The sequence below is a fragment of the Mytilus californianus genome, unplaced genomic scaffold, assembly GCF_021869535.1.
Source record: "Mytilus californianus isolate M0D057914Y unplaced genomic scaffold, xbMytCali1.0.p SCAF_10, whole genome shotgun sequence".
NCBI classification, from domain to species: domain Eukaryota; kingdom Metazoa; phylum Mollusca; class Bivalvia; order Mytilida; family Mytilidae; genus Mytilus; species Mytilus californianus.
In genome coordinates this window covers 17,193,517-17,221,084 of record NW_026262582.1, presented here as the reverse complement: position 1 = coordinate 17,221,084, position 27,568 = coordinate 17,193,517, and the positions used below count along the sequence as shown (strand labels likewise).

The 27,568-nt window shown below is 33.3% G+C and overlaps 1 protein-coding gene and 3 long non-coding RNA genes across 5 annotated transcripts in view; 2 read left to right on the top strand and 2 right to left on the bottom strand.

Annotated features, from left to right (window-relative positions):
• Nucleotides 1-26,690, bottom strand: part of LOC127718694 (ADAM 17-like protease) — a 78,737-nt gene extending 52,047 nt beyond the window's left edge. Inside the window, exons 1-9 of the mRNA XM_052224749.1 lie at nt 26,599-26,690; nt 23,922-24,045; nt 23,297-23,430; nt 21,699-21,787; nt 21,202-21,317; nt 20,615-20,697; nt 14,249-14,382; nt 12,752-12,835; nt 11,999-12,091 (exon numbers count right to left, since the gene is read on the bottom strand). Of these exons, the coding sequence (XP_052080709.1) occupies nt 11,999-12,091; nt 12,752-12,835; nt 14,249-14,382; nt 20,615-20,697; nt 21,202-21,317; nt 21,699-21,787; nt 23,297-23,430; nt 23,922-24,045; nt 26,599-26,659 (918 nt within the window). The 5' untranslated portion in view covers nt 26,660-26,690. The remainder of the gene's footprint in view (nt 1-11,998; nt 12,092-12,751; nt 12,836-14,248; nt 14,383-20,614; nt 20,698-21,201; nt 21,318-21,698; nt 21,788-23,296; nt 23,431-23,921; nt 24,046-26,598) is intronic.
• On the bottom strand, nt 1,819-10,826 carry LOC127717720 (uncharacterized). 2 transcript variants are annotated; one of them, XR_007989309.1, is made up of 4 exons: nt 10,713-10,826; nt 6,237-6,551; nt 3,293-3,824; nt 1,819-2,412 (listed from the first exon to the last, which is right to left on the bottom strand). It is a non-coding gene; the product is annotated as an uncharacterized LOC127717720 (long non-coding RNA). The 2 variants fall into 2 exon arrangements; XR_007989308.1 differs by lacking the exon at nt 10,713-10,826 and having other exon boundaries at nt 6,237-7,010.
• Nucleotides 3,818-11,168, top strand: LOC127717723 (uncharacterized). The gene is made up of 2 exons (XR_007989316.1): nt 3,818-3,952; nt 10,820-11,168. It is a non-coding gene; the product is annotated as an uncharacterized LOC127717723 (long non-coding RNA).
• LOC127717730 (uncharacterized) lies at nt 7,337-9,719 on the top strand. Its single transcript, XR_007989323.1, has 3 exons — nt 7,337-7,442; nt 8,701-8,751; nt 9,656-9,719. It is a non-coding gene; the product is annotated as an uncharacterized LOC127717730 (long non-coding RNA).
• Nucleotides 26,691-27,568: the final 878 nt, after the last annotated feature.

Genomic DNA, 27,568 nt, shown 5'->3' with positions numbered 1-27,568 from the left:
CCTTGGCTAAATTCCTAAAAAATAAACAATGTGAATAATGTTTTATATAGAAATGACATTTTGCCTGTAAAAATTATGAACTTAGTCTGGGAAAACATGATTTACTTATTAGTTGTAATAAGCTTTGAACTATCTTTCAGTAATTGTGAGTTCACTTATTACTGTGCTTTGTGTCTATTGTTTTTATGTTAGTTGTTTTTGTACCTTGAACCTGTCGTTTGGGTTAAGCCAATTGTCCAAGTTTCATTACATTCCATGAAGGTCTTTGATGTCTGCATTTTTTTTTTATCTAAGACTGTTTGTACATGTTAATCACAAAAAAAACAAAGGATGCTGCCAAGAGCCTGAATTGCTAACCTTATAAAGAATGCCATTTTGATATTTATTTTATTTTATTGCAAGCAGTTGTTTGTATATTTGTAAATCTTATTCAGTTACATTTTTGTATATCTTGTATTGATGATCATTTTAACTGTTTACAGTTTATACCTACCAGCATCCATTAAAGTTTTTGAAATAATTGGCTAAATTATAAAATGTTTTTACAAAGTGAGCAATTCAGGCTCTTGAAAGCCTCTTGGTTTTTTCTGTAAAATATCGTAATTTAAGGTTAATAAATCCTGACAATCTGGCCGTTTGACTTACTTGCATAAACTATTTTGCTTTTTAAAGTTTCTATCCATCAACTAACAATAGGCACTATAGTTTTTAAAAACAAAATGCATGAAAAAAAGGGTAGAAATCATCACTTTGGGGAAACAACAGTGCTTTAATGAGTCTGTTCACAATTTCAACCATGTCGACTGATTTGTAGATCTTATTGTGGTAAACATTATTGCAATTTACTGTTCCTCTCTATTTATTATAGTTTCTGTCTTCTACAAACATGGATGAAGGTCATCTTTCAAAGCCTAGGGCAATTACTCCTCTTGAAGATTTCAACCATGTTAACTTATTGCGGATCATATTTTACTGATAAGTTTTACTATAAACTGGTGAACTCAATATATCATGGTTTCAGCTAAAAATTCTTATCAATATATGGGTAAAAATTATCTTTCTGGAGCAAAAACTTCTTTAATGAGTCAGTTGACAATTTTGGCTAAGTTTGACTAGTTTATTAGTAGTTATTATTGTTAATAACCCTTTTCCTAAATACGATTTCTCTTAATTTACAATGCTTTTTTAAAATAATGCAAAAAAAGGGAACAAATCATCATTCAAAGGCAATAACCCCTTTATAGTGGATCGATTGATGTTTTCTGCCTACATGTAATTGACTTATTTGCAGATTTCCTTGTTCTGGTCATTTTTACTTTTCAAATTTTTTCTCTATCTGTTATAGTTTTCAAGATAGTAACCAAAACTTCTAACAAGAGTGCACACGCTGAAATGTCTCGCCTTCTTTACTAATCATTGATATTATGTTGATAGTCCTAAATATAAAGCTTTATTACAACTGTCACATAAACTTAACATTAACCAAGTAAACTAAACATTGACCAATGAACCATGAAAATGAGGTCAAGGTCAGATGAACCATGCTAGGCAGGCATGTACAGCTAACAATTCTTCCATACAACAAATATAGTTGACCTATTGCTTATAGTTTAAGAAAAACAGATGAAAACACAAAAACTTAACATTGAGCAATGAACCTTGAAAATGAGGTCAAGGTCAAATAAAACCTGCGTGACTGACATATAGATCATAAAATATTTCCATTCACCAAATATAGTTGAACTATTGCATATAGTATTAGAAAAAAAGACCAAAACTCAAAAACTTAACTTTGACCACTGAACCATGAAAATGAGGTCAAGGTAAGATGACACCTGCCAGCTAGACATGTACACCTTACAATCATTCCATACACCAAATATAGCTGACCTATTGCATGCAGTATTAGAAAGAAAGACCAAAACTCAAAAACTTAACTTTGACCACTGAACCATGAAAATGAGGTCAAGGTCAGATGACACCTGCCAGCTAGACATGTACACCTTACAATCATTCCATACAACAAATATAGTAGACCTATTGCATACAGTATAAGAAAAACAGACCAAAACACAACAAGAGTGCACACGCTGAAATGTCTCGCCTTCTTTACTAATCATTGATATTATGTTGATAGTCCTAAATATAAAGCTTTATTACAACTGTCACATAAACTTAACATTAACCAAGTAAACTAAACATTGACCAATGAACCATGAAAATGAGGTCAAGGTCAGATGAACCATGCTAGGCAGGCATGTACAGCTAACAATTCTTCCATACAACAAATAGAGTTGACCTATTGCTTATAGTTTAAGAAAAACAGACCAAAACACAAAAACTTAACACTGAGCAATGAACCTTGAAAATGAGGTCAAGGTCAGATGACACCTGCCAGTTGGACATGTACACCTTACAGTCCTTCCATACACCAAATATACAAGACTTATTGCTTATAGTATCTGAGATATGGACTTGACCACCAAAACTTAACCTTGTTCATTGATCCATGAAATGAGGTCGAGGTCAAGTGAAAACTGTCTGACGGGCATGAGGACCTTGCAAGGTACGCACATACCAAATATAGTTGAACTATTGCACATAGTATTAGAAAAAAAGACCAAAACTCAAAAACTTAACTTTGACCACTGAACCATGAAAATGAGGTCAAGGTCAAATGACACCTGCCCGCTAGACATGTACACCTTACAATCATTCCATACACCAAATATAGTAGACCTATGGCATACAGTATAAGAAAAACAGACCAAAACACAAAAACTTAACGATAACCACTGAACCATGAAAATGAGGTCAAGGTCAGATGACACCTGCCAGTTGGACATGTACACCTTACAGTCCTTCCATACACCGAATATACTACACCTATTTCTTATAGTATCTGAGATATGGACTTGACCACCAAAACTTAACCTTGTTCACTGATCCATTAAATGAGGTCGAGGTCAAGTGAAAACTGTCTGACGGGCATGAGGACCTTGCAAGGTACGCACATACCAAATATAGTTGAACTATTGCACATAGTATTAGAAAAAAAGACCAAAACTCAAAAACTTAACTTTGACCACTGAACCATGAAAATGAGGTCAAGGTCAAATGACACCTGCCCGCTAGACATGTACACCTTACAATCATTCCATACACCAAATATAGTAGACCTATGGCATACAGTATAAGAAAAACAGACCAAAACACAAAAACTTAACTATAACCACTGAACCATGAAAATTAGGTCAAGGTCAGATGACACCTGCCAGTTGGACATGTTCACCTTACAGTCCTTCCATACACCGAATATAATAGACCTATTGCTTATAGTATCTGAGATATGGACTTGACCACCAAAACTTAACCTTGTTCACTGATCCATGAAATGAGGTCGAGGTCAAGTGAAAACTGTCTGACGGGCATGAGGACCTTGCAAGGTACGCACATACCAAATATAGTTATCCTATTACTTATAATAAGAGAGAATCTAACATTACAAAAAATCTTAACTTTTTTTTCAAGTAGTCACTGAACCATGAAAATGAGGTCAAGGACATTGGACATGTGACTGACGGAAACTTCGTAACATGAGGCATCCATATACAAAGTATGAAGCATCCAGACCTTCCACCTTCTAAAATATAAAGCTTTTAAGAAGTTAGCTAACGCCGCCGCCGCCGCCGCCGCCGCCGCCGCCGCCGCCGCCGCCGGATCACTATCCCTATGTCGAGCTTTCTGCGACAAAAGTCGCAGGCTCGACAAAAACTTAACTATAACCACTGAACCATGAAAATGAGGTCAAGGTCAGATGACACCTGCCAGTTGGACATGTACACCTTACAGTCCTTCCATACACCGAATATACTAGACCTATTGCTTATAGTATCTGAGATATGGACTTGACCACCAAAACTTAACCTTGTTCACTGATCCATGAAATGAGGTCGAGGTCAAGTGAAAACTGTCTGACGGGCATGAGGACCTTGCAAGGTACGCACATACCAAATATAGTTATCCTATTACTTATAATAAGAGAGAATTTAACATTACAAAAAATCTGAACTTTTTTTTCAAGTAGTCACTGAACCATGAAAATGAGGTCAAGGACATTGGACATGTGACTGACGGAAACTTCGTAACATGAGGCATCCATATACAAAGTATGAAGCATCCAGGTCTTCCATCTTCTAAAATATAAAGCTTTTAAGAAGTTAGCTAACGCCGCCGCCGCCGCCGCCGCCGCCGCCGCAGCCGCCGGATCGCTATCCCTATGTCGAGCTTTCTGCGACATAAGTCGCAGGCTCGACAAAAATAAGAAAAAATTGACATTTCAGGGGCCATCATTACCCATGTTAACAAAGGCAGTGTCTGCGTGACCCCGGATGCGGGGACAAGTAGCCAAATTGGCCTTCATAGGCTACACGTACCTGTGTCCTCTTTTATAATAAAATGTTATCGGATCGGGAATGAAACGTGACATACACACAGTAATTTGGGGATTTTGTAATTGCAGTGAAGAAAATGGCAACTTATAATTTTAAATTTGTATTATTAGTTAACAAGAGTGCACACGCTGAAATGTCTCGCCTTCTTTACTAATCATTGATATTATGTTGATAGTCCTAAATATAAAGCTTTATTACAACTGTCACATAAACTTAACATTAACCAAGTAAACTAAACATTGACCAATGAACCATGAAAATGAGGTCAAGGTCAGATGAACCATGCTAGGCAGGCATGTACAGCTAACAATTCTTCCATACAACAAATATAGTTGACCTATTGCATATAGTATTAGAAAAAAAGACCAAAACTCAAAAACTTAACTTTGACCACTGAACCATGAAAATGAGGTCAAGGTAAGATGACACCTGCCAGCTAGACATGTACACCTTACAATCATTCCATACACCAAATATAGCTGACCTATTGCATGCAGTATTAGAAAAAAAGACCAAAACTCAAAAACTTAACTTTGACCACTGAACCATGAAAATGAGGTCAAGGTCAGATGACACCTGCCAGCTAGACATGTACACTTTACAATCATTCCATACACCAAATATAGTAGACCTATTGCATACAGTATAAGAAAAACAGACCAAAACACAAAAACTTAACTATAACCACTGAACCATGAAAATGAGGTCAAGGTCAGATGACACCTGCCAGTTGGACATGTACACCTTACAGTCCTTCCATACACCGAATATACTAGACCTATTGCTTATAGTATCTGAGATATGGACTTGACCACCAAAACTTAACCTTGTTCACTGATCCATGAAATGAGGTCGAGGTCAAGTGAAAACTGTCTGACGGGCATGAGGACCTTGCAAGGTACGCACATACCAAATATAGTTATCCTATTACTTATAATAAGAGAGAATTTAACATTACAAAAAATCTGAACTTTTTTTTCAAGTAGTCACTGAACCATGAAAATGAGGTCAAGGACATTGGACATGTGACTGACGGAAACTTCGTAACATGAGGCATCCATATACAAAGTATGAAGCATCCAGGTCTTCCATCTTCTAAAATATAAAGCTTTTAAGAAGTTAGCTAACGCCGCCGCCGCCGCCGCCGCCGCCGCCGCAGCCGCCGGATCGCTATCCCTATGTCGAGCTTTCTGCGACATAAGTCGCAGGCTCGACAAAAATAAGAAAAAATTGACATTTCAGGGGCCATCATTACCCATGTTAACAAAGGCAGTGTCTGCGTGACCCCGGATGCGGGGACAAGTAGCCAAATTGGCCTTCATAGGCTACACGTACCTGTGTCCTCTTTTATAATAAAATGTTATCGGATCGGGAATGAAACGTGACATACACACAGTAATTTGGGGATTTTGTAATTGCAGTGAAGAAAATGGCAACTTATAATTTTAAATTTGTATTATTAGTTAACAAGAGTGCACACGCTGAAATGTCTCGCCTTCTTTACTAATCATTGATATTATGTTGATAGTCCTAAATATAAAGCTTTATTACAACTGTCACATAAACTTAACATTAACCAAGTAAACTAAACATTGACCAATGAACCATGAAAATGAGGTCAAGGTCAGATGAACCATGCTAGGCAGGCATGTACAGCTAACAATTCTTCCATACAACAAATATAGTTGACCTATTGCATATAGTATTAGAAAAAAAGACCAAAACTCAAAAACTTAACTTTGACCACTGAACCATGAAAATGAGGTCAAGGTAAGATGACACCTGCCAGCTAGACATGTACACCTTACAATCATTCCATACACCAAATATAGCTGACCTATTGCATGCAGTATTAGAAAAAAAGACCAAAACTCAAAAACTTAACTTTGACCACTGAACCATGAAAATGAGGTCAAGGTCAGATGACACCTGCCAGCTAGACATGTACACTTTACAATCATTCCATACACCAAATATAGTAGACCTATTGCATACAGTATAAGAAAAACAGACCAAAACACAAAAACTTAACTATAACCACTGAACCATGAAAATGAGGTCAAGGTCAGATGACACCTGCCAGTTGGACATGTACACCTTACAGTCCTTCCATACACCGAATATACTAGACCTATTGCTTATAGTATCTGAGATATGGACTTGACCACCAAAACTTAACCTTGTTCACTGATCCATGAAATGAGGTCGAGGTCAAGTGAAAACTGTCTGACAGGCATGAGGACCTTGCAAGGTACGCACATACCAAATATAGTTATCCTATTACTTATAATAAGAGAGAATTTAACATTACAAAAAATCTGAACTTTTTTTTCAAGTAGTCACTGAACCATGAAAATGAGGTCAAGGACATTGGACATGTGACTGACTGAAACTTCGTAACATGAGGCATCCATATACAAAGTATGAAGCATCCAGGTCTTCCATCTTCTAAAATATAAAGTTTTTAAGAAGTTAGCTAACGCTGCCGCCGCCGCCGGATCGCTATCCCTATGTCGAGCTTTCTGCGACAAAAGTCGCAGGCTCGACAAAAATATAATTTTGTATTTTGTATTTCCATATTTATAATTTGTCTGATGGCAGTTTAGATTACCAACTTATTACAACTGTTATTATTTTATATGATGTTTATGTTTTTCCAATGATATATCTATTGTGGTCCAGGGCCATATATTTACAATAACATGTGTTACACTGTAGTGTAAACATTCAGAAAGTATTCTTGGAATTGAATGGTTTTTTGATTCACAGAACTGCATGACAAAAACTCATTATGTGTATCAAATTTCATTTGGGTATCCTATATCAAACACAAGTATATAAGTGTATATTACTTAAATATTGAAATATTGTGTCCAGAATTACTTCCCTTTGAATACATCATGAATCTAACAATAATGTACAGAATCTCTGTTCTTACATTGGTTTCGTATGGAGGGATTATAATGGGATCATGTGACATAAAGCTAGGTAATAATTTTATGAATTTTCATAAACAACTTTTGAAGTAACACATAGGTTCAAGATCAAAATAAGGAGTTTGTCCACTGTATATATCCTGTATCAAGTAGATTCAATTTAAATTAGCAAAAAAGACTCAATCATAATAATAAACATTAGATATGCAAAGAAATCTCATATTTATAAAGCAATACCACCAAAAGTCAAAAATGTATCTTTTGTTAGAAGGAGATGTGATAAGTCATTACTAAGACTCCTAAAATTGCAAAAACAATGAAATATTTAAGCTTTTAAAAACAATTGAAACTTTGAGCTACTGCTCACTGATGATACCCCCAGCCCACATACTGTAAACCAACTTATTTTCGCGGATACTTTATTTCGCGTTTAGCCCTTATTAGCCCATTTCGTGGTGATTTAATTTCGTGATTTTCAAATCTGCTTGATGTATAGTTAAATAAGGAAACTTCCAAGTTTTACATATTTGCGACGATTTATATTCGCGTTCTTTTTCTACTCGCGAAAGTTACGAAAATAAATTGCTCCTGAAAATTAGTTGGTTTACAGCACTTGATGGTAAACAGGACGTTGTTGAGTGATGAATCTGAAAACAAAACGCATCACACAGTATAGCTGACTTATATAAACACTGAAACCAAATTTCAGAAATCCTAGATTATTAAAATATTATTATTAGAAACTATAATAAATAGAGAGGAACAGTAAATTGCAATAATGTTTACCACAATAAGATCTAGGTGTAGTTCCTGAGAAAGATGGAACAAAAATATTAATGGGACGGACCGACGGACTGACGAATGGATGAACGGACGGACTGACGGATGGACTGATGGATGGACTGACAGACAGAGGTAAATCAGTATACCCCCACTTTTTTAAAGCGGGGGTATAATTATGTTAATGCTTTTATATAAATTAACAGGTTGATATAATATGTACACTTCAGTGCAGAAAAGTTACTGTCATAAACATGTTGAAATTAATACAGTTTGACCAAAAAAGGGCCTTATAGCTATCTGCTCAAAATAGATACATGTTGTATGAACCAAATTCTTACCCAAAAATATATTTTACACACATCAGCATCTTTGTAAAATACATCTTGAATTACAATATCTTTTTTAAGAATTATTATTGGCGTTTTCAAACAAATCTTAAAACTTGCTGTCAACTTCTGGAGCACCTGACATCATCCAAGGTTTTTAACTGGGTTCATGTTGCTCAGTCTTTAGTTTTATAATTTCAGAAAGTTCATTTATAAAGAATTTATTAGAAATGGTTTTAAAAAAAGATTCAGGTAAGATTCTATCCAATATTTAATATATTTCAATCCAGGTAATTTAAAACGTATTGATAATTGCTACAATAATAATATCCTGTAACATGCAAAGAGCTTAGCAACAGTAAAACATAATTAAGGCATCCATTTCAACGGTAGATGGCAGTGTATGGACAAACAGACACCTCCTCAAACAGAAACATAGTGTTATTGTTATACCTAGCCTTTTTCAACTGGTTTTTATAGTTTGTTCTTATGGTATGCTGTTTCGCCACTGTCCCAGGTTAGGGGAGGGTTGAGCGCTCACAAATATGTTTAACCCCGCCACATTCTTTATGTGCCTGTCCGAAGTCAGGAGTCTGTAGTTCAGTGATTGTCATTGGTTCATGTCGGTCATATTTGTCTTTTGTAAATTGTTTTGTTATAAATCTGACAGTTAGTTTTCTCAATTGAATTGTTTCATTTTTTTTATGTCAGGGCCTTTTATAGCTGACCATACGGTATGGGTTTTTCTCATTGTAGAAGGCCGTACTGTTGTCTATAATTGCTTACATCCACTTTATTTGAACTTTGGTGGATAGTTGTCTCATTGGCAATCATAGCTCATCTCCTTATTTTTATACTACCAAAAGGTTTTTTGGGGTGATAATTATAAGGTATTGTGATGGCATAAAGTTTTAGCAGCTAGACATTTATCAACCAATAATTATTTGATATTTTTTTGTTTATTAACAATTACTTGACCCATTATTTTTACTATTATACATTTACAATTTGTAAACGGTTTACTTAATTTTTTTCTTTTTTGCAAACCGGTTAATTACTTGTTTTGTGTTGTTACATACACTTTGCATAAGAAATATATTAACAAATTACTTTTGAAATATATACATGTATTACAATCAATATTATCTTTTGTTAGATAAATGCTGTATGTTGCCCAGCGGAAAAAAAACTCCTGCTTTTTCAGCTGTATTGACACATAAACAATATGGTTCAGCAAATGAAGTTATAAAGTTCAATAAAGTATACACAAATATAGGAAAAGGCTACAACCCAAGCACCGGTATCTTTACCGCACCAATTACTGGAGTATACCAATTTTCGTCAGTGGTTATGAGTGACAAAGGGCAATACTTGATTGCAAGCCTGTGGCACAATGCCACCCGAGTATCAAGTGTGCATATAAAAACTGTATCTTATCAAACAGGGGCACTGAGCATGGTTTTGGATTTAAAGAAAGGTGATCAAATTGCAGTAAAGTCCTACGGCAGTTACACCATCTATAGTGACATTAATAATTACTGCTCCTTTTCAGGGTTTGTTATTTCTCAATAAATAAAATAAAACAAGAGTGCACACGCTGAAATGTCTCGCCTTCTTTACTAATCATTGATATTATGTTGATAGTCCTAAATATAAAGCTTTATTAAAACTGTCACATAAACTTAACATTAACCAAGTAAACTAAACATTGACCAATGAACCATGAAAATGAGGTCAAGGTCAGATGAACCATGCTAGACAGGCATGTACAGCTAACAATTATTCCATACAACAAATATAGTTGACCTATTGCTTAAAGTTTAAAAAAAACAGACCAAAACACAAAAACTTAACACTGAGCAATGAACCTTGAAAATGAGGTCAAGGTCAAATAAAACCTGTGTGACTGACAAATAGATCATAAAATATTTCCATACACCAAATATAGTTGAACTATTGCATATAGTATAAGAAAAACGGACCAAAACACAAAAACTTAACTATAACCACTGAACCATGAAAATGAGGTCAAGGTCAGATGACACCTGCCCGCTAGACATGTTCACCTTACAATCATTCCATACACCAAATATAGTAGACCTATTGCATACAGTATAAGAAAAACAGACCAAAACACAAAAACTTAACTATAACCACTGAACCATGAAAATGAGGTCAAGGTCAGGTGACACCTGCCAGTTGGACATGTACACCTTACAGTCCTTCCATACACTGAATATACTAGACCTATTGCTTATAGTATCTGAGATATGGACTTGACCACCAAAACTTAACCTTGTTCACTGATCCATGAAATGAGGTCAAGGTCAAGTGAAAACTGTCTGACGGGCATGAGGACCTTGCAAGGTACGCACATACCAAATATAGTTATCCTATTACTTATGATAAGAGAGAATTTAACATTACAAAAAAACTTAACTTTTTTTTCAAGTAGTCACTGAACCATGAAAATGAGGTCAAGGACATTGGACATGTGACTGACGGAAACTTCGTAACATGAGGCATCCATATACAAAGAATGAAGCATCCAGACCTTCCACCTTCTAAAATATAAAGCTTTTAAGAAGTTAGCTAATGCCGCCGCCACCGGATCACTATCCCTATGTCGAGCTTTCTGCGACAAAAGTCGCAGGCTCGACAACAATTGACTTTCTGCTGAATTTAGGGGCAGATCATACCTATATTTATTGTTTTGGGTAAATATACTGTAACATGTACAAAACTTAAGATATTCTACATTTTACCAACAATTTAGTAAATGATTGTTAATGTTGTAGCTTTATATCTAATCCAGGACTAAAATCACTTGACAATATCATGTTGTAGCACTGAGTATTAACACCAAACAAAATACTTACTGTCAACAAATTATAAGGGCTAGTCCATGACTTGATCATGTTGTAGCACTGAGTATCAACACCAAACACAATACTTACTGTCAACAAGTTATAAGGGCTAGTCCATGACTTGATCATGTTGTAGCACTGAGTATCAACACCAAACAAAATACTTACAGTCAACAAATTATAAGGACTAGTCCATGACTTGATCATGTTGTAGCTCTGAGTATCAACACCAAACAAAATACTTACTGTCAACAAATCATAACGGCTAGTCCATGACTTGATCATGTTGTAGCACTGAGTATCAACACCAAACAAAATACTTACAGTCAACAAATCATAAGGGCTAGTCCATGACTTGATCATGTTGTAGCACTGAGTATCAACACCAAACAAAATACTTACTGTCAACAAATCATAAGGGCTAGTCCATGACTTGATCATGTTGTAGCACTGAGTATCAACACCAAACAAAATACTGTCAACAAATCATAAGGGCTAGTCCATGACTTGATCATGTTGTAGCACTGAGTATCAACACCAAACAAAATACTTACTGTCAACAAATCATAAGGGCTAGTCCATGACTTGATCATGTTATAGCACTGAGTATCAACACCAAACAAAATACTTACTGTCAACAAATCATAAGGGCTAGTCCATGACTTGATCATGTTGTAGTCAGTTGTGCTACCAGATGTAGGTGTTGGTCCTTCATGTAACTTCAGCTGTAATAAGATACAAAACCAATATAATCGATTAATTGTTAGTGTTTATAATGCCACTTTCAGGCCTATTGGCTTTTTTTGCGGTCATTTTTTTTTGGTGGAGAAAGCCAGTCTCCAAAGAAACCACAAACCTCTGGCAGGAAAGTTGACAATCCTGGATAATAAAGTATGGTATTCTAACATACCTGCCACATGAGGGGTTCAAAATGATAACCTCAGTATTGACTGGCTAGTGATACAGTAGATAAAATGACAACCTGCGTGTTGACTGGCTAGTGATACAGTAGATAAACTATTTAGAACCACTCTGCCACCGAGGCCACTACAAGAAATATATAATGGACTACATGGTATTATATAAGGGGGAGAGGGTGTTACATTTACTGAAGCTTGCTGAAAACTTCTTTTGGCCAATTGTTAGGGACTTTCAATTTTGAATTTTCCTTGGAGTTCAGTATTTTTGTTGTTTTACTTTTCTGGACATTTTCCACAACCCTTTACAGAGCCCTTCCAGGTTCAAATATTGGGCTGCCATTTTCTGCTCTCTCTTTCTACTGTTATACACTTGACCACTGTTTTTATTTTTGTGATTTATTTTTATAACCACAATGCAACATTTTGTTGTTTGTTAATTCTTTACTTGTTCAAGGTATTACTAACCATAGCTAGTTCCACTCCATATCCTACTCCTTGTCCAAAGTTAGTTGGTTTGTAGATCAGGTTGATTTTCTGTATGATGCCAACCTGTAAGAAATAGTCAAACCACAATAATTACATTACATGTATGTTTCATTATAATACGTTACTTTGATTGGCTAATAGCAATCTCGTGTCATTTTGAAATTAACCTTCATTTGAAATTGAAATGTAACATTCATGATGACACGAGCTTCCACAATAAAGTGCACAGTTAAATAAAAGAAAAACTTGATAGAAATCTTGTTTTCATGATCCTAGCAAAAAAATGTAATTATAGAAATTTTATAGGGTTGTAACAGTGTTGACTGTGCACACATTTTTAGAATGAAGCGCTTCCGTGCTTCGGTCAACGCTTTTACATCCCAATAAATTTTCAAAAAGAAGCATTCAATTCTTAAATACAAGGAACTGTCATTTTTAATCATTTCAGTTGTTAAAATTGATTTTATAACAATTTCTTAATTTTCTATAATTCTTAGCTAATTTGTTCTTTTACAATGTTTTGGTAGCTAACTAAAAATTTGCTTCCTCTAAGTTCAAAATTGGTTAAAATCCACTTATGATGTCAGTTTGTTTTGCCTTCCTCTGAATATGCTATTTTGATGCCATATGTTGTCTTTCTAAAAGTCAATTTATTTTAGATCATTTAAAAGAAAGTTGAAGTTTGGCTTCCTTACTCATTTAAAACATAAGAGAAACAGATTTAAGCACCCTGTCTTTTAAGATATGATATAACTTCCCCCTGGACAGTTGTTTGTTTTAATATTTCAAACCCTCTGGCTAAGGTTCATCTATCATGAATAGAGAAATATATCAAACTAGATGCAGTGGAATATCTATAATATCTTATTTGCAACAAATGTTTAATGGAAGTCCGCATAAAATTTGTCAATGAAAATGACCTTATAAAACCTATAAGGTCATTACAAAAATAAGAAGATGTTGTGTGATTGCCAATGAGACAACTCTCCATCAGAGACAACATGACAACTATAGGTCACTGTATGGCCTTCAACAATGAGCATATTCACTAATCAATTGTAAGACACATGTGTGCATGTGTTAATAGTTGTAATTTTTAGTTCTTTTGATCGTTTTATGGACTATAGCCAATACAGGGCATCCATATTTTTTTTATTGATGCATAATTGACAATGATAGAGACTCAGAGTGGCAGTAATATAGTTGTCTAATTGGCAATTTTGCAATTTCAGAATTAAAAGAACTATGGGTAATTTTGTTGTTTGTACCCCAAAATGAAAATAACGTCATGTCACTGGTTTAATTTCCATTTTCTAGGATGTTTTAAACAACCACAACGGTTTGGTATACATTTTTGAAAATATAACCCAGAATGCATTAGATTCTGAGAAGGTGAATTATCTCCTTAATTATTTATATGCAATATGTAATTATGATGATGCTTATTCTTTTTAACAGTGCTACATCAAAACTTACTATATAATTTGCAGCATCATAAATATCATTCCCAGCAATAGTTTGGTAGAACTTGTAATCAGCTACAGCTATCAATCTACACATTTTGTTTCCTGTAGCTCTCTTTCTTCTGCTGTGTGGTATATCATGTTCATCTAAAAGTATAAAGTTGTTAATTTAACATGTAGCTCTAAGTTGTCTCTTTCCCTAGGCCTGTCAATCACACTGACTAGATTGATTGATTGTTTGATTGTTGATGATTGAATTCCCCTTTTAGCACTCTTGGCTTAATCGTGACAACCAGGTTTTATTGGTGGAGGAAGCCAGAGTGCCTAAGATCATAGTACCCAAATTGCATCCATTTAGCAAAAAGAGATGTCACTCACCTTGGTCTATGTGCATATTCAACAAAGGGCACTCTCCAACATTGAAGACAAGAATAGAATTCATAAGAATAATCCCTGTTTTGTTGATTTTGTATTGCTGATCATTTAGTCTGTTTAGTTTCTCTCTTTCTTCTTTACTTTTTGCTCAAAACACAAAAGAGGGGGAAAAAATTCTTATTTAAGGGGCTGGACAATCACTCCTATAAAGAGTGACAGCCTACTACCTTTATCAGCAAAATGTGACTTGTTAGTAGATCGTGAGATTTCCTCTATATTTTCTTAATTGTAGATCTTGACTTGCTGATCATTTTTGTTTATTTAAGTTTCTATCTATATATTATAATTTTTAAGAAATAAGGCAAAAACGCAAAATATTGTAAAAATCATCTTCAAAGGGCAATAACTCTCATAAGGAGAAGGTTGACGATTTCGACAATCCAAAATTTATTTCTAGAACTTGTCTTGCTGATCATTTTTTTAATTTAATGTTTCTCTGTATCTATTATAGTTTTCAAGATAAAAGGCACAAATGAAATGAATAGTTAAATTTGTCATTTAAGGGCAATAAGTCCTATAAGAAGTCGTCTGACAATTTTGACGTAGATGGACAGTTGGTAGAGCTCAACATTCTGAACGTTTTTGCCCGCGTCAGATTTTCTCTATTCATAACGGTTTTCAAAATAATAGACAAAACTTGCATTTTAACTCTATGTTCTATTTTTAGCCATGTCGGCCATGTTGGTTGGCAGGCAGGGTCATCGGACACATTTTTAAAACTAGATACCCAAGGATGATTGTGGCCAAGTTTGGTTAAATTTGTCTTGGTAGTTTCAGAGGAGAAGATTTTTGTAAAAGATTACAAAAATTTACGAAAAATTGAGAACAATTGACGTTAAAGGGCAATCAACGGGTCAATTGACAATTTTGGTCATGTTTGACTTATTTGTAGCTGTTACTTTGCAGATTTGCTCTAAATGCTTTAGTTTCAGAGATATAAGCCAAAAACTGCATTTTTCCCCCATGTTCTATTTTTAGCCATGGCGGCCATCTTGGTTGTTGAGAGGGATCCTCGGATACATTTTTTAAACTAGATACCCTAAGGATGATTTAGGCCAAGTTTGGTTTAATTGGCCTAGTAGTTTCAGAGGAGAAGATTTTTGTAAAAGTTAATGGACGACGACAGATGCCAATAAGTGATGAGAAAAGCTCACTTGGCCCTTTTAAAAATGAGCAATTAAAATATGTTAAGGAATCCATTTCTTTAAAAATAACAGTAAGCATGGACTCTTGTCAAATTGCTCTAAATATTTAGTGAAATAAAACAAAACACTAGTTATTTAATTTTTACTGATGTGAATTTGGGTTCTCCTTATTACAGAATCGTGGATCGTTCGGAGGTTCAAACGCATTTTTCTATGATTCAATATAGATTCAAAATCAAATTGATGGAACTATTTAGAAAATAAGGATACATTTACAAAATAAACACAGAATGGAAACTTTTGTCTTGATCATAAATAAACGTAAAGAGAATCACCCAACTTTGGCAAAAAAACTTGCAATGCTAGTCAATAAAGACAAGGGTCCAATTGTCATGTGCAAAGTTAGAACTCATAACCTCATTGTTGACAGGCTATTGACACATTAGATGAAATACTTAGACCACTTGGCCAATGAGGCCCTACATACTGACTAGAAAAACTAGGCATAATTAATCATAATTCATATCCCATTCCCCCATTTGTATGTACGTTGTTCGACCTGCTAGTCAAATGCTTTTCTACTCCTTTTCCTCCCAACAGGTAAAGATTCATTTCTGTTCATTCTTTTCCTATTAAGAATCCAGACACATCACAATCATAGGTTTGAACGTTGTTTTCAATTTAGACATGTTTACATTTTTTTGTTTGGGCTTGTATTATATTTGCCTTCGGGTTTATATGATCCGTTCATCCTATTTCGACTCTTCAAAATTCAAGAGTCTATCCTAAATTGAGGTAAATCATATGGCCTTCCAAATACCGTTTCGATTCCTAACATCACTGAAGAGACATAAATTGTCGAAATCCGGATATGGTGTACAAATTTTTGGCAATCGCCAATGGCAGTGAGCAGGGTTTAAAAACATTCATTGTTCGACCTGCTAGTCTAATGCGTTTTGTTGAATAGATATAAGAAGATGTGGTATGAGTGCCAATGAGACAACTCTCCATCCAAGTCAAAATTTATAAAAGTAAACCATTATAGGTCACAGTACGGTCTTCAACACGGAGCCTTGGCTCACACCGAACAGTAAGCTATAAAGGGCCCCAAAAAATTACTAGTGTAAAACCATTCAAACGGGAAACCCAATGGTCTAACCTATATAAAAAACGAGAAACGAGAAACACTTATGAACCACATCAACAAACAACAACTACTGAACATCAGATTCCTTTTTCACTTTTTTGGTCTTTTGGAAAATGTTGTTTGTGCTGTATTTAGACCCCTCTACGAAGAAATTTGTTTTGCATGCACATGTATAAAAATTGTGGTTTTTATCCAACGCAATCATAGGTTTGAACATTGTTTTCAATTTAGACTTGTTCGCATGTACAGTACTACCTGTGACATTATCTTATTAATGGTGGCCATAAAAAATATGGTCACCATGATGGCCCTAAATGTCCATCATTATACCTCCTGTTGCTTAATTAATACACAAGGTATCAATCAAAAACTTGTCAATGATAAAGGGAAATCATGACTGCATTGAAATGTTAAAATTATATAACTTACAGGTAAAGTGTCTCAGGTAAAATACCTATGTTTGTCAAATTTAATAACTGTGATTATGACAAGAAAATTCTAAAATAAAATGATATAAAAAAACTAGTTGAACATAAAGCTTCCTAACATTTTTTTTGTAAAAATTTTCTCATGACTGTTTGTTTTAATGTTATACCTTTTAAATAATTCTGTCAATTTAAGTTATTTTTTATATGTATTTTTTGGCAAGTGAATAATAAATGAATATCATCTTCTAATATAATGCAAACTTTCTCCCTGCCTTTTTCCATTGAAAAGGTGTTTCTCAAATTAATTTTTCTAAAATCAAAATTGTTTATACTTACTGCATTTAACATTGTTTAAAAAATGTTTAAGATTATATTTAGGACTTATTTTATATAAAATTTAGGCAATTCATTATTTTGCTATTGAATAAATACATGTATATTCAAAATAATCATTACAGAAAAATTTAATAATATTTTTATTGTCATATAAAAAAAAAACAACCAAAAACAAACATTATAATGCAAAGAAATAACATTTCTATAAGAAATCAAAACACATGGAAAAAAATTATTAGGTTTCTGCCCTCAGATCTAATGACTTTTTTTTACATGTTCCACGTTATAGAGGTTTATTATTTCTTTTACTTTTTGTTCTTGGTTAAGAATTTATTCATCATGTTCATAAGATTCAAGATTTTATTCATAAACTGGTCAGAGACATAATTATGAGAAGGTAAACAATTTGCAAATAGATTATCTCATCTCTAAGTTGTTATGTTAATTTTACAAACAATTCTATCCTTTATAGGAATTTGTATCCACCATTTTCTATTTCTAAATTATGACCACTAATTCTTTACTTAGTGAAGCATTTGAGTGTACTGTTTTCATCATAAGTTTTTATTTTATTTTCAAAAATATTTCTTATTATTTTTCTTAAAATTCATTTTTAATCAAGGGCTTTGAAGAATCTAATTCATTCGTCCCTGCAATTATTAACTTTATCTAAAAGACCTGAGTTGAGTGAAATATTCTTTGCAAATGTATACCAAGAATATGTATCATGCATATGCCAGTCCTGCAGTTTCGACAATATAATACACAGAACAAAAAGTGATTTAATTAATAGACCATAAAAATGTCACAAACTATATAGAAGTGTCATTCATTTTTTCTGGAGACAAATTTTTCCTGTTAACTGACAAAATTAGTCAAACTGAAGATAACATATTTGATAAGTTTACAATTGTTTCAAAATGCAAGACAATTTTTCCTTTAAATAATTTCTTTTCATAAGATTTACTTTATTCATAGATAAGAACATTTTTCATTATGATAAGCATTATGATTAGCATTTATCATGTTCATCAAAACTAGGTAGCCATTTGGAAAATTTAAGTCTCTTTAGTGATTGTTCATGCATAACTCCAGTTTTGAGATTTGAAAAATATAAAGATAAAATAAAAATAGTTTATTCCTATACCATATAATGATATTTGTAGTTTTCCTGAAAAACAATCATGATAATAGATTGTACAACTTTGTTGACAAAATTTATTGTAAAAGGATTGATATTCATGATATTGATAATTTTCATTTGTTAAGAAACAGGCTTGTTAAATTACTTGCTTCATGGTTCCTTTAAACATATCATTTGCATAATTATAAGTTATAATTAATAATAATTCATTTAATAATGCAAACGAACAATTGAATACCATGTACATCATGTACAACAACATTTTTTTACTGAAAAAATATTTATTCAAAGGATTCTCTGTTTTGTTTTCAAATGCTAGTCAATAACTTATCTTTGAATTTTTGTCATTTCTACTCAATATTCTTTCCAAGAAGAAATTTAAAGATTAAGAAGCAAAAAAAAAAAACAAATAAAATATAAAAAATAACATAAAAAAATAAAAACATTAGATAAAAAGGAAAATATGTAAATTTAAAGACAGAAAAATCAACAAATGATATGAATTAACAAAGACTAAAACAACATTCTATTCTACATTTTCAAGAAAAGGTGAAATGTCAATTTGAGAAGAAACCTGAGTTACCTGTACAGGTAAATTTTAATGAAACATACAAGCTGAAAACTTCAACCCTGATTGATTTCAACAGGTAACATAATTAGATAAAACATCAACCTATGTTTTATGACCCCAATAAATGGCCAACATCTCAAGATTGAATACCCCAATAAATGGCCACCATTCGATGGTGACCATACAAGGGGGTGGACATAACTAAGAGGAAGTCACAGGTTGTACTGTATATAGATATAATACAGTCAATGTGTTACAATGTGAAATCAAAAAATTTATAGGGATACTCGTACATATCAATTACTATTCTAACAGAATATCTTTAAATTCTTTAGAATTTCTACTTCTTTTCCCAATGTTCCCCCAACAGGTAAACATTCATTTCTGACCATTCTTTTCCTATTAAGAATCCAGACACATCACTTTCCCAACAAAAGTTTGTTATTTCAGTATTGGTCTATCTCAAAAATAAGAAAAAAGACATAGACCTGCAGATAAAGTATCATAATTCAAATGAATAATCTCTGCATTTAGCATCTTATAAAAAATAGGTCATGTAAGTATATATATGATATTTTTTATCAAATGCTTGATACAAATAATCTTTTTGAAAAGTATGAAAAACTATAATTAAAATAGATGAAGAATGCGTCCCCATGGACGCATATGTCCCCACTTGAAAATATATGACAAATTCTTCAATTTTTCAATTTACAAAGGGACATAACTCAAGAATGGGTGAAAGTTTGTTTCTAAATAAAATATTGCTTACACTAATGGTGAAAGTGATGCCACCCAAATTTGATCTTGATCTGTGTTTTGGTGGTAATAAGCATTGTGTATAAGTTTTATAACATTTGATTGAGGCAAACCAAATTTAGAGTGCGAAAACGGCAAATTTAGCAATTTATTTCGTTTATAAAGGGACATAGCTCGAGAACACTGAAAGTGACGTCACTCAAATTCAAATCTGATCCCTGTTTGGTGGTTATAAGCATTGTGTACAAGTTTTATAACATTTGGCTGAGGCAAAATAAAGTTGGAGAATAAAAACTAATTTTGGGATGTATGGATGTACAGACAGACAAGGGCATAACATAATGCCCCCTGTGCCACAACGGGGCCATAAAAAGTTTAGGTAACTGTAATGATCAACCTAAATTAGAAACATACCTTCATCATGATCATGGGCATGTGTGAATCCTACTGTCTCTCCATCATCACCATCTATATGTGCTGCACCACAAAAATTTGGACTGAAAATTTAAAATAAACATCATTCTTGTGCATGAATTCTAGAAGTGAATAATATAATTCACTGTTTCCTGTTCATGTGTAAATTTATTGTTTATATATCTGTATATGTATATACAAAGACCTAGTCTGACAAACATGATCCAAGGCTTTTTAATGCTGTACATGTTTTTCATTAACTGGACATAAGCTTAAGTTGTACCACCTAAGTATTGCATTATCATAGACTGTGAATGTTGTTTTATTATAGCACTGGTACCATATATAAACAGACCTGTTTTCCAGAAAATTCACCAGAACCTAGGTGGGATATTTGTAAATAATCAAGACTAATATTCCCATACACCATGTACACAAGATAATGTAATATATATATATAATAATATATTATCAGTCAATTGAATACAAGAAATGTGATTGGTTGCTATCATAAATGTATCTATATTTATCACAGGGAATTTCCTATTATGCAAAACTGACAGACTTTTTTTTTCTCTAGCTCTTACCCATTTCCCCCTTTCTGAGCCTCTTCCATTTCTTTAGGCCATTTTGTATCACTTCCTTTGTAAACCATCATAGTTCTACTTGCTCTGACAAGGGTGTCTATGTGTCTCCATGCTGGCTGTAACAAACAGGTTTTCTTTAATGTGGATTCTTTATATTTATGAATACTAATTTTCATGGATTTTGTATTAATTACTCACTTTTTTGTGCATGTGGCTAACTAACTTAAATAATGGCCTGGTGAAAATCCTCATGAAAGGGCAATAACTTTATAAAGTGTTAACTGACAATTTTGGCCAGGTGAGCTAATAAATCTTTAACCAACACAAGTTCACAGGACTAAAATTAAGTAATCCATTACTCAACTGACAACAGAATGTTGCATAATAAGTAAGAAATCTTATCTAAGGGCATTAACTCCTATAAGGTGGTGTCTTACAATTTTAGATGATGGTCCTCAAGATATGAAAGAAGGAGAAAGAAGAATATCAATACATACCTCAATAATAAAACTTTCACCAGGGATGGATATTGTAGCTGATATAACCCCATCATGGAGAAATGCATTGACCTCAGATTTTTCCTCTCCTGATATAAAAAAAGGTATGTTTAGTAATTTTTCTGTTTATTACAGAATACATGTACTTAAAGTCATAAAAAACAATACATAAGGACTGTTCAATCAATACATACAAGAGACCCTGAGGAAAGGCACTTTGAAATCTTAACTATGGGTGGGTGTCAAGTACAGTGAAAATGTTTCAAGTGAAATTCTAAGTTTGCCTCTTTCTGTGGTTACCTGTTTTTAATGGTGCCTTCCCTGGGTACCATGTATGTTTAAAAGGAACAACCCTATGTATGATAAAAGGTTTGACTGATGCTGTAGAAATCCACTACCTACGAACTTATTCTTTCAGTTAAATTCACAGTAAAGGGTTTGAAATTAATTCAGAACTTGCTCAGTTTACCATGACAGCAAAAATTCATACTGGGTGATTAATTTCTATTTTCAAGTAGCCATGTTTATGATAGTCTTTTCGCCACTAACCCTAGTTTGGAGATTAGACTCAATCTTTTTGCAAAGAAATTCATCAACATATCAGTTGTTGTACTTTGTAGTTTTTTTTTTAAACTTGACTGTCTTTTGATATAAGCAAATATTAAAGGATTCAGACATTTGTTCCCCAAACATGTTTAAATTCCTTATAAAAAAATTGACTTTTCCTGAATACTTGAACTCCTGAATCACCTATTGTTCTTTCACCCATGTTTGATATATTACAACTGTTTATGTTCTGGTAAAGCAAGAGTATGGTTCTTAGATTAGTGAAGACGCAATCTTTTATCCAGCTAAGTAAGTGACCCAAAAGTAAGAGAAAATTCAGACTGTTTTTCTTTGTGTATTTTAAAGATGTAAACCTGAACATGCATATCTTTACTCCTTTGTAAAGCTGTTGAATATAGATAGTTTTTGAAAAGTTAAATTAGTCCATGTGTGTACCATTGGCAACAGTCTTTCAACAGCTTTAAATTTTTGAACTGTATTATGTTAATAAAGGTAGGATTGATGTTTTTCAAATAAAATGTACTTTTCTTTATTTACATTAAAATTAACATTATATGTTTTTTTTCTATAAATCTATGTGGCTTTTAAACTTTTTCAACCGGTGTCCTTTACAGTTAATTCTGGGCCTTTGTATTAAATTAGCTTTTGGTTGCAATTGTAATTTCAATGTATATGATTGATTGATGTTTAACACCACTTTCAGCACTATTGTGCTTTTTCATGGCAGTCAGCTTTTATTGGTGGAGGAAGCCTGAGTGCCAGGAGAAAACCACTGACCTTCAGTATGAAAACTTACAATCATAGTCAATTAGGATTGGAGTCGAGTGCACCTGCACAGGTGGGGTTCGAACTCGCAACCTCAGTGTTGACTGGCTAGTGATTACAGTAGTTGAACTACTTAGATCACTCAGCAACAGAGCCCCCAATGTATATGACGTTAACCCTTTGAAAGTAATTGTTGTTTTATACAGTGATAAATTCAGTGCATGAGTTCAAAAAATTGTTTGTTGTTTGTAAAATACCATTCTTACCATCTAAAGTTCCATAATAAAAGCTGTTAGTATCTAGATGCTCATCTGAAAAGGTTCCATCGCTGTGAACTAATTGCACTTTAAAATCTTGTGTAAATAACCCCTTTGCTACTTCTAAATCCAAAGAAAAATTTCTACAAAATATTTAAACCATATTATTTATACAATAGGTTATAATATAAAAATAAAGGATGAGGTATGATTTCCAATGAGACAACTATCCATCAATGTTCAAATAAATTGGATGTAACCAATTATAGGCAACTGTACGGCCTTCCATAATGAGAAAAACCCATACTGTATAGTTGGCTATAAAAGGCCTAGACATGAAAAATATAATGTATGAACTCTTGTCATATTTGAAATTGTTTTGTACATATAAACAAGGCTGATGGTTCCTCTTTTGAATTGTTTTACATTTTGTCACTGTTTTTTACTTTTATAGCTTTCTGTACGGTAAGGATACTTAAGTCATCATGATATTAAAGAAAACTGGTTTTCAATAATGAATTATCATCAAGATGCTAAAAACAAAAACTGGTTACCGATAATCAATCATGATTTAAAAGAAAACAATAAAACATAAAAAATTAAAACTGAAAGTTATAAATCACTGTACACTTACCTTCCTAAAGCTGAAAATTTTACATGCTTATTATGAGGAGAGTCACCAATGCTTCTTTTCGCAACACTTTCAATATCGACTGATTCAAGGGTCTCATAATAGCCTAACTTTTCATCAATAGATCCTGCAATATCAAATTTATTAAGTTAAAAACAGTTTCTTATTCCAGTGTCAGTATTTAAATATGCAATATACATTTTGCATGTACCATGAAATACAAATCTTAAGACATTAACCACACCAAACAAGTTGGTCCCCACTTTTGAATGACTCAACAGCAGATTATAACTTATCCCACCTCGGATAAATTATGACGTTATGATTGGTTTAATGCGTCACGTGGTGACCTCCTATGAATCCATATGAGGTTAGTAGATTTCATATGGGGTTCATGACGTCACGTTAACTATTAATGGTGACGTCGTCAATTAATGTTTTTGTATTTTATTGCTTATTTTTATACAGAACTTAGCAGGAAAAGTCCCATGTGCGATACATTCGTTATACAGTTCATTACTGACCCCATATGGATCCTCTGCATGCTCTGTTATATTTGCACTTCAATAGAAAAAAGAAATGCCTCAAAAGCTATGTCATAATGAACCAAGTTAGAACCCTTGAAATTGCCATATTCATGGTCAGGTAAAGTAGAGATTAGGTAAGAATTAGAGAAATATTGTTATCATGAAATCAAATAAGAGATTTTATGTGAAAATGCTTTCAGCTTTGAACTAACAACAGTAACTTTGGGGTCTACTCATTGTATTGTTTTTACTGTAATTCTATTTTACACTTATATAGTAATTTGATTTAACAAACTAAATACATTTGTAAAATGAAAAATCGTGAAGGAGAAAAGCACATATATAGGTGCATAAAATTAGAGGCAAGTGAAGATTGTTTACTTTTCTATCATTTATAATGCATATACGACAGTAATTGGCATAGTGTTTTGACACTTGTTTGATGTACGACGGGAATAGCTGCCAATGTTGTGGCATCAAGAATACACTGGGTCGTAAATTAGCGCCAAAAAGGGAAATGGGATCTCAAGCACTTAAAAAACTAGGTTTTCTATTTCTAGCTTTAAAATGAGCACATGGACCACCATTTTTCTCTTTTGCAACCTACTACATGTATATACTACTCCAAGAATATTTTAACGAAATTGCAAGAAAAAATCAACAGTAGAATTTTTTCTATAAGCATTTTTATTGGCAAGAAAATTTTCTACAGTTTTTTCATTTTTTTATTTACAAATCATTGTATGATTTCACAAAATTGTTATCCCGTTCAGCCTTCATTTACTGAGGACACTTTGGGAAAAACCAGTCAACAATATGTATTTCCATTTGAAGGTTGCAGTTTTCTCTTTTTTTCACTAAGGTAAGGTGGGTGTTTTGTTTTGTTGTTAAAAATTTCCAACCGGTTTTATTTTTTTACTGTGGGTGGGGGTCACAAAACATTTTGCAACAAGAAAGATTAGTATTGTATTCACATTTAATGGAATTGAACAAATCTAAATAGAGGTAGTCACATAAACTGTCAAATATTCTTCTTTGAAATTATTTTTTACAATAATTTATCCCTTTTTTCTCTTTCATTCACTATTTAAAGTATTTTATGCATCAGCATTAATTTAACAACAATAAACTTAAGTTCTTTGTTTCTTTGTCCACACTTTTTGATACTAATGCATGGCCTATCGATCCAAGTTTCTGTCCTGTTCCTCGCTTTAGTGCTGTATTTTTGGTACATAGAACAGTAATATACATTAGCCATTTAAAGTCCTGTTCATATTTATCTTCACTTGCATGCCTTTTCCTGTATTTTTTATGCTTTTTTTCAATTTCAATACAACTATCCGTTTTAGTGGACTTATTTGATCTAGAATTTTCCTGATCATCATCGTCATCTGCCTTTCTCTACCCCCGATTAATAAAAGAAAACATTGAAATTTGACGATCAGCCATTTTTGTCAATGAAAACAAATCAGCTTAGCACAACTTGTATTTAAATTTTTACAGTTCAGAACCGAAAAAAATCTGGAATTTGAAAAAAAAGCTGACCACCTCCTAAAATGGAAAGGTGGTCGGCTTTAAAAAGAAGGCTGTCGGCACACCCTGCTTAAATGCCGAATGGAAAACTCCGAGTTGTGTTGTTGTTTTAGTGTCAAGTTCTGAAGGAAAAATCAAAGAGTGATCTTTTCTGTATCATATGCCCTTAATACTTAAAGCATGATTATACATGTAGTCACAATACGGCATTCAGCAAAGAAAAAAAAAACATATTGTATATTCGACTATAAAAGGTCGAGACATAAAAAATTTGAAACAATTCAAACGAAACAACTGACGGCCTTATTGAAAACAAAACAATTTACGAAAAACAAATATAACAGACATGAACCAACGGCAACGATTTTGTTTGTTTAAAACTGAACGGATATTCTTGATTTCTTCAATACACCTTATCGCTAATCCCGCTTGACCCGAGAATCAGTCCCGCTCGAACTTTTGACGTCATACAACAATCACTTTTCCATTGTGGCGTCAGATATTTTCTATTATGACGTCAAAATATTACGGGAACTTGTGTGATGTCCAGTAATGGCGGACAAATAGCGATAAGGTGTATACAGATCATTCATAAAAAATAATCTTTACATAACGTTTACCATGAATTGTGTTAACAACAAGGAAAAATACAGGAATATGCACTAGTTTAAGGGAGAACATCTTGCCGATCTGAAAATGTTTTCATTGGTAACCCCGCTCACTTGAAAACTTCCGGTTCCTTCAAGGGAGATAATTTAGCCTCAAAATCTGGCGGGAAATTTCGATTGTGCAAAAAGCTATTTTGAATAACTATTTCTATATATATTGATCTATATTCAATAAAGAATTTGTCGTTTCAAAAATCATACTATAGCTATAGCTATATATTTGATATCCAAGTGCAATGGTCTATCTCCCTACACAACTACAAGGATTTGTATATGCCCGTGAGCCAAAATTCGTTCCAGACCTGTGAAAAAAGATCCAGTGGAACTTATATCACAGGAAATATGTTCTGGGAGAACTTTTTTCACAGATGATTTCTATATAATTTGTTCCATCTCTATAAAATAAGTTCCACACTTTACCTGGTGAAATAAGTACCGGGTTGGTGAAATTTGTTCCTTACCTGGTGAAATAGGTACCGGGTTTATGAGATTTGTTCCTTATCTGGTGAAATAAGTTCTGGGTTTGTGAGATTTGTTCCTCACCTGGTGAAATAAGTTCCTTGTCTGTGAAATATGTTCCACTGGTTAAACAAGTTAACTTATATACTGAGCATTTGTCATCAGTGAGTTTAAAGTTATCATTCAAGTGCATTATAAAAATAAGTATTATATCAATAATAAAAAAGTAAAAAGTGTAAATCATCCAATTCGGATCCTGTGGAGTATGTCAAATGTTTAATTATATACTCCGTAAAAAATATCAAAATGACACTTTTCAGCCAGAAAAGAGTAGAATAAGAAAAATCAATCATTCAGAAAAAAAGATGAACATATGTACTTATTTAAAAAGGACAAAGTGACTGATCAGTTATATCAAAAGACATGTAGAAACAAAAGACCTAAGTACATGTATGACTAGAAC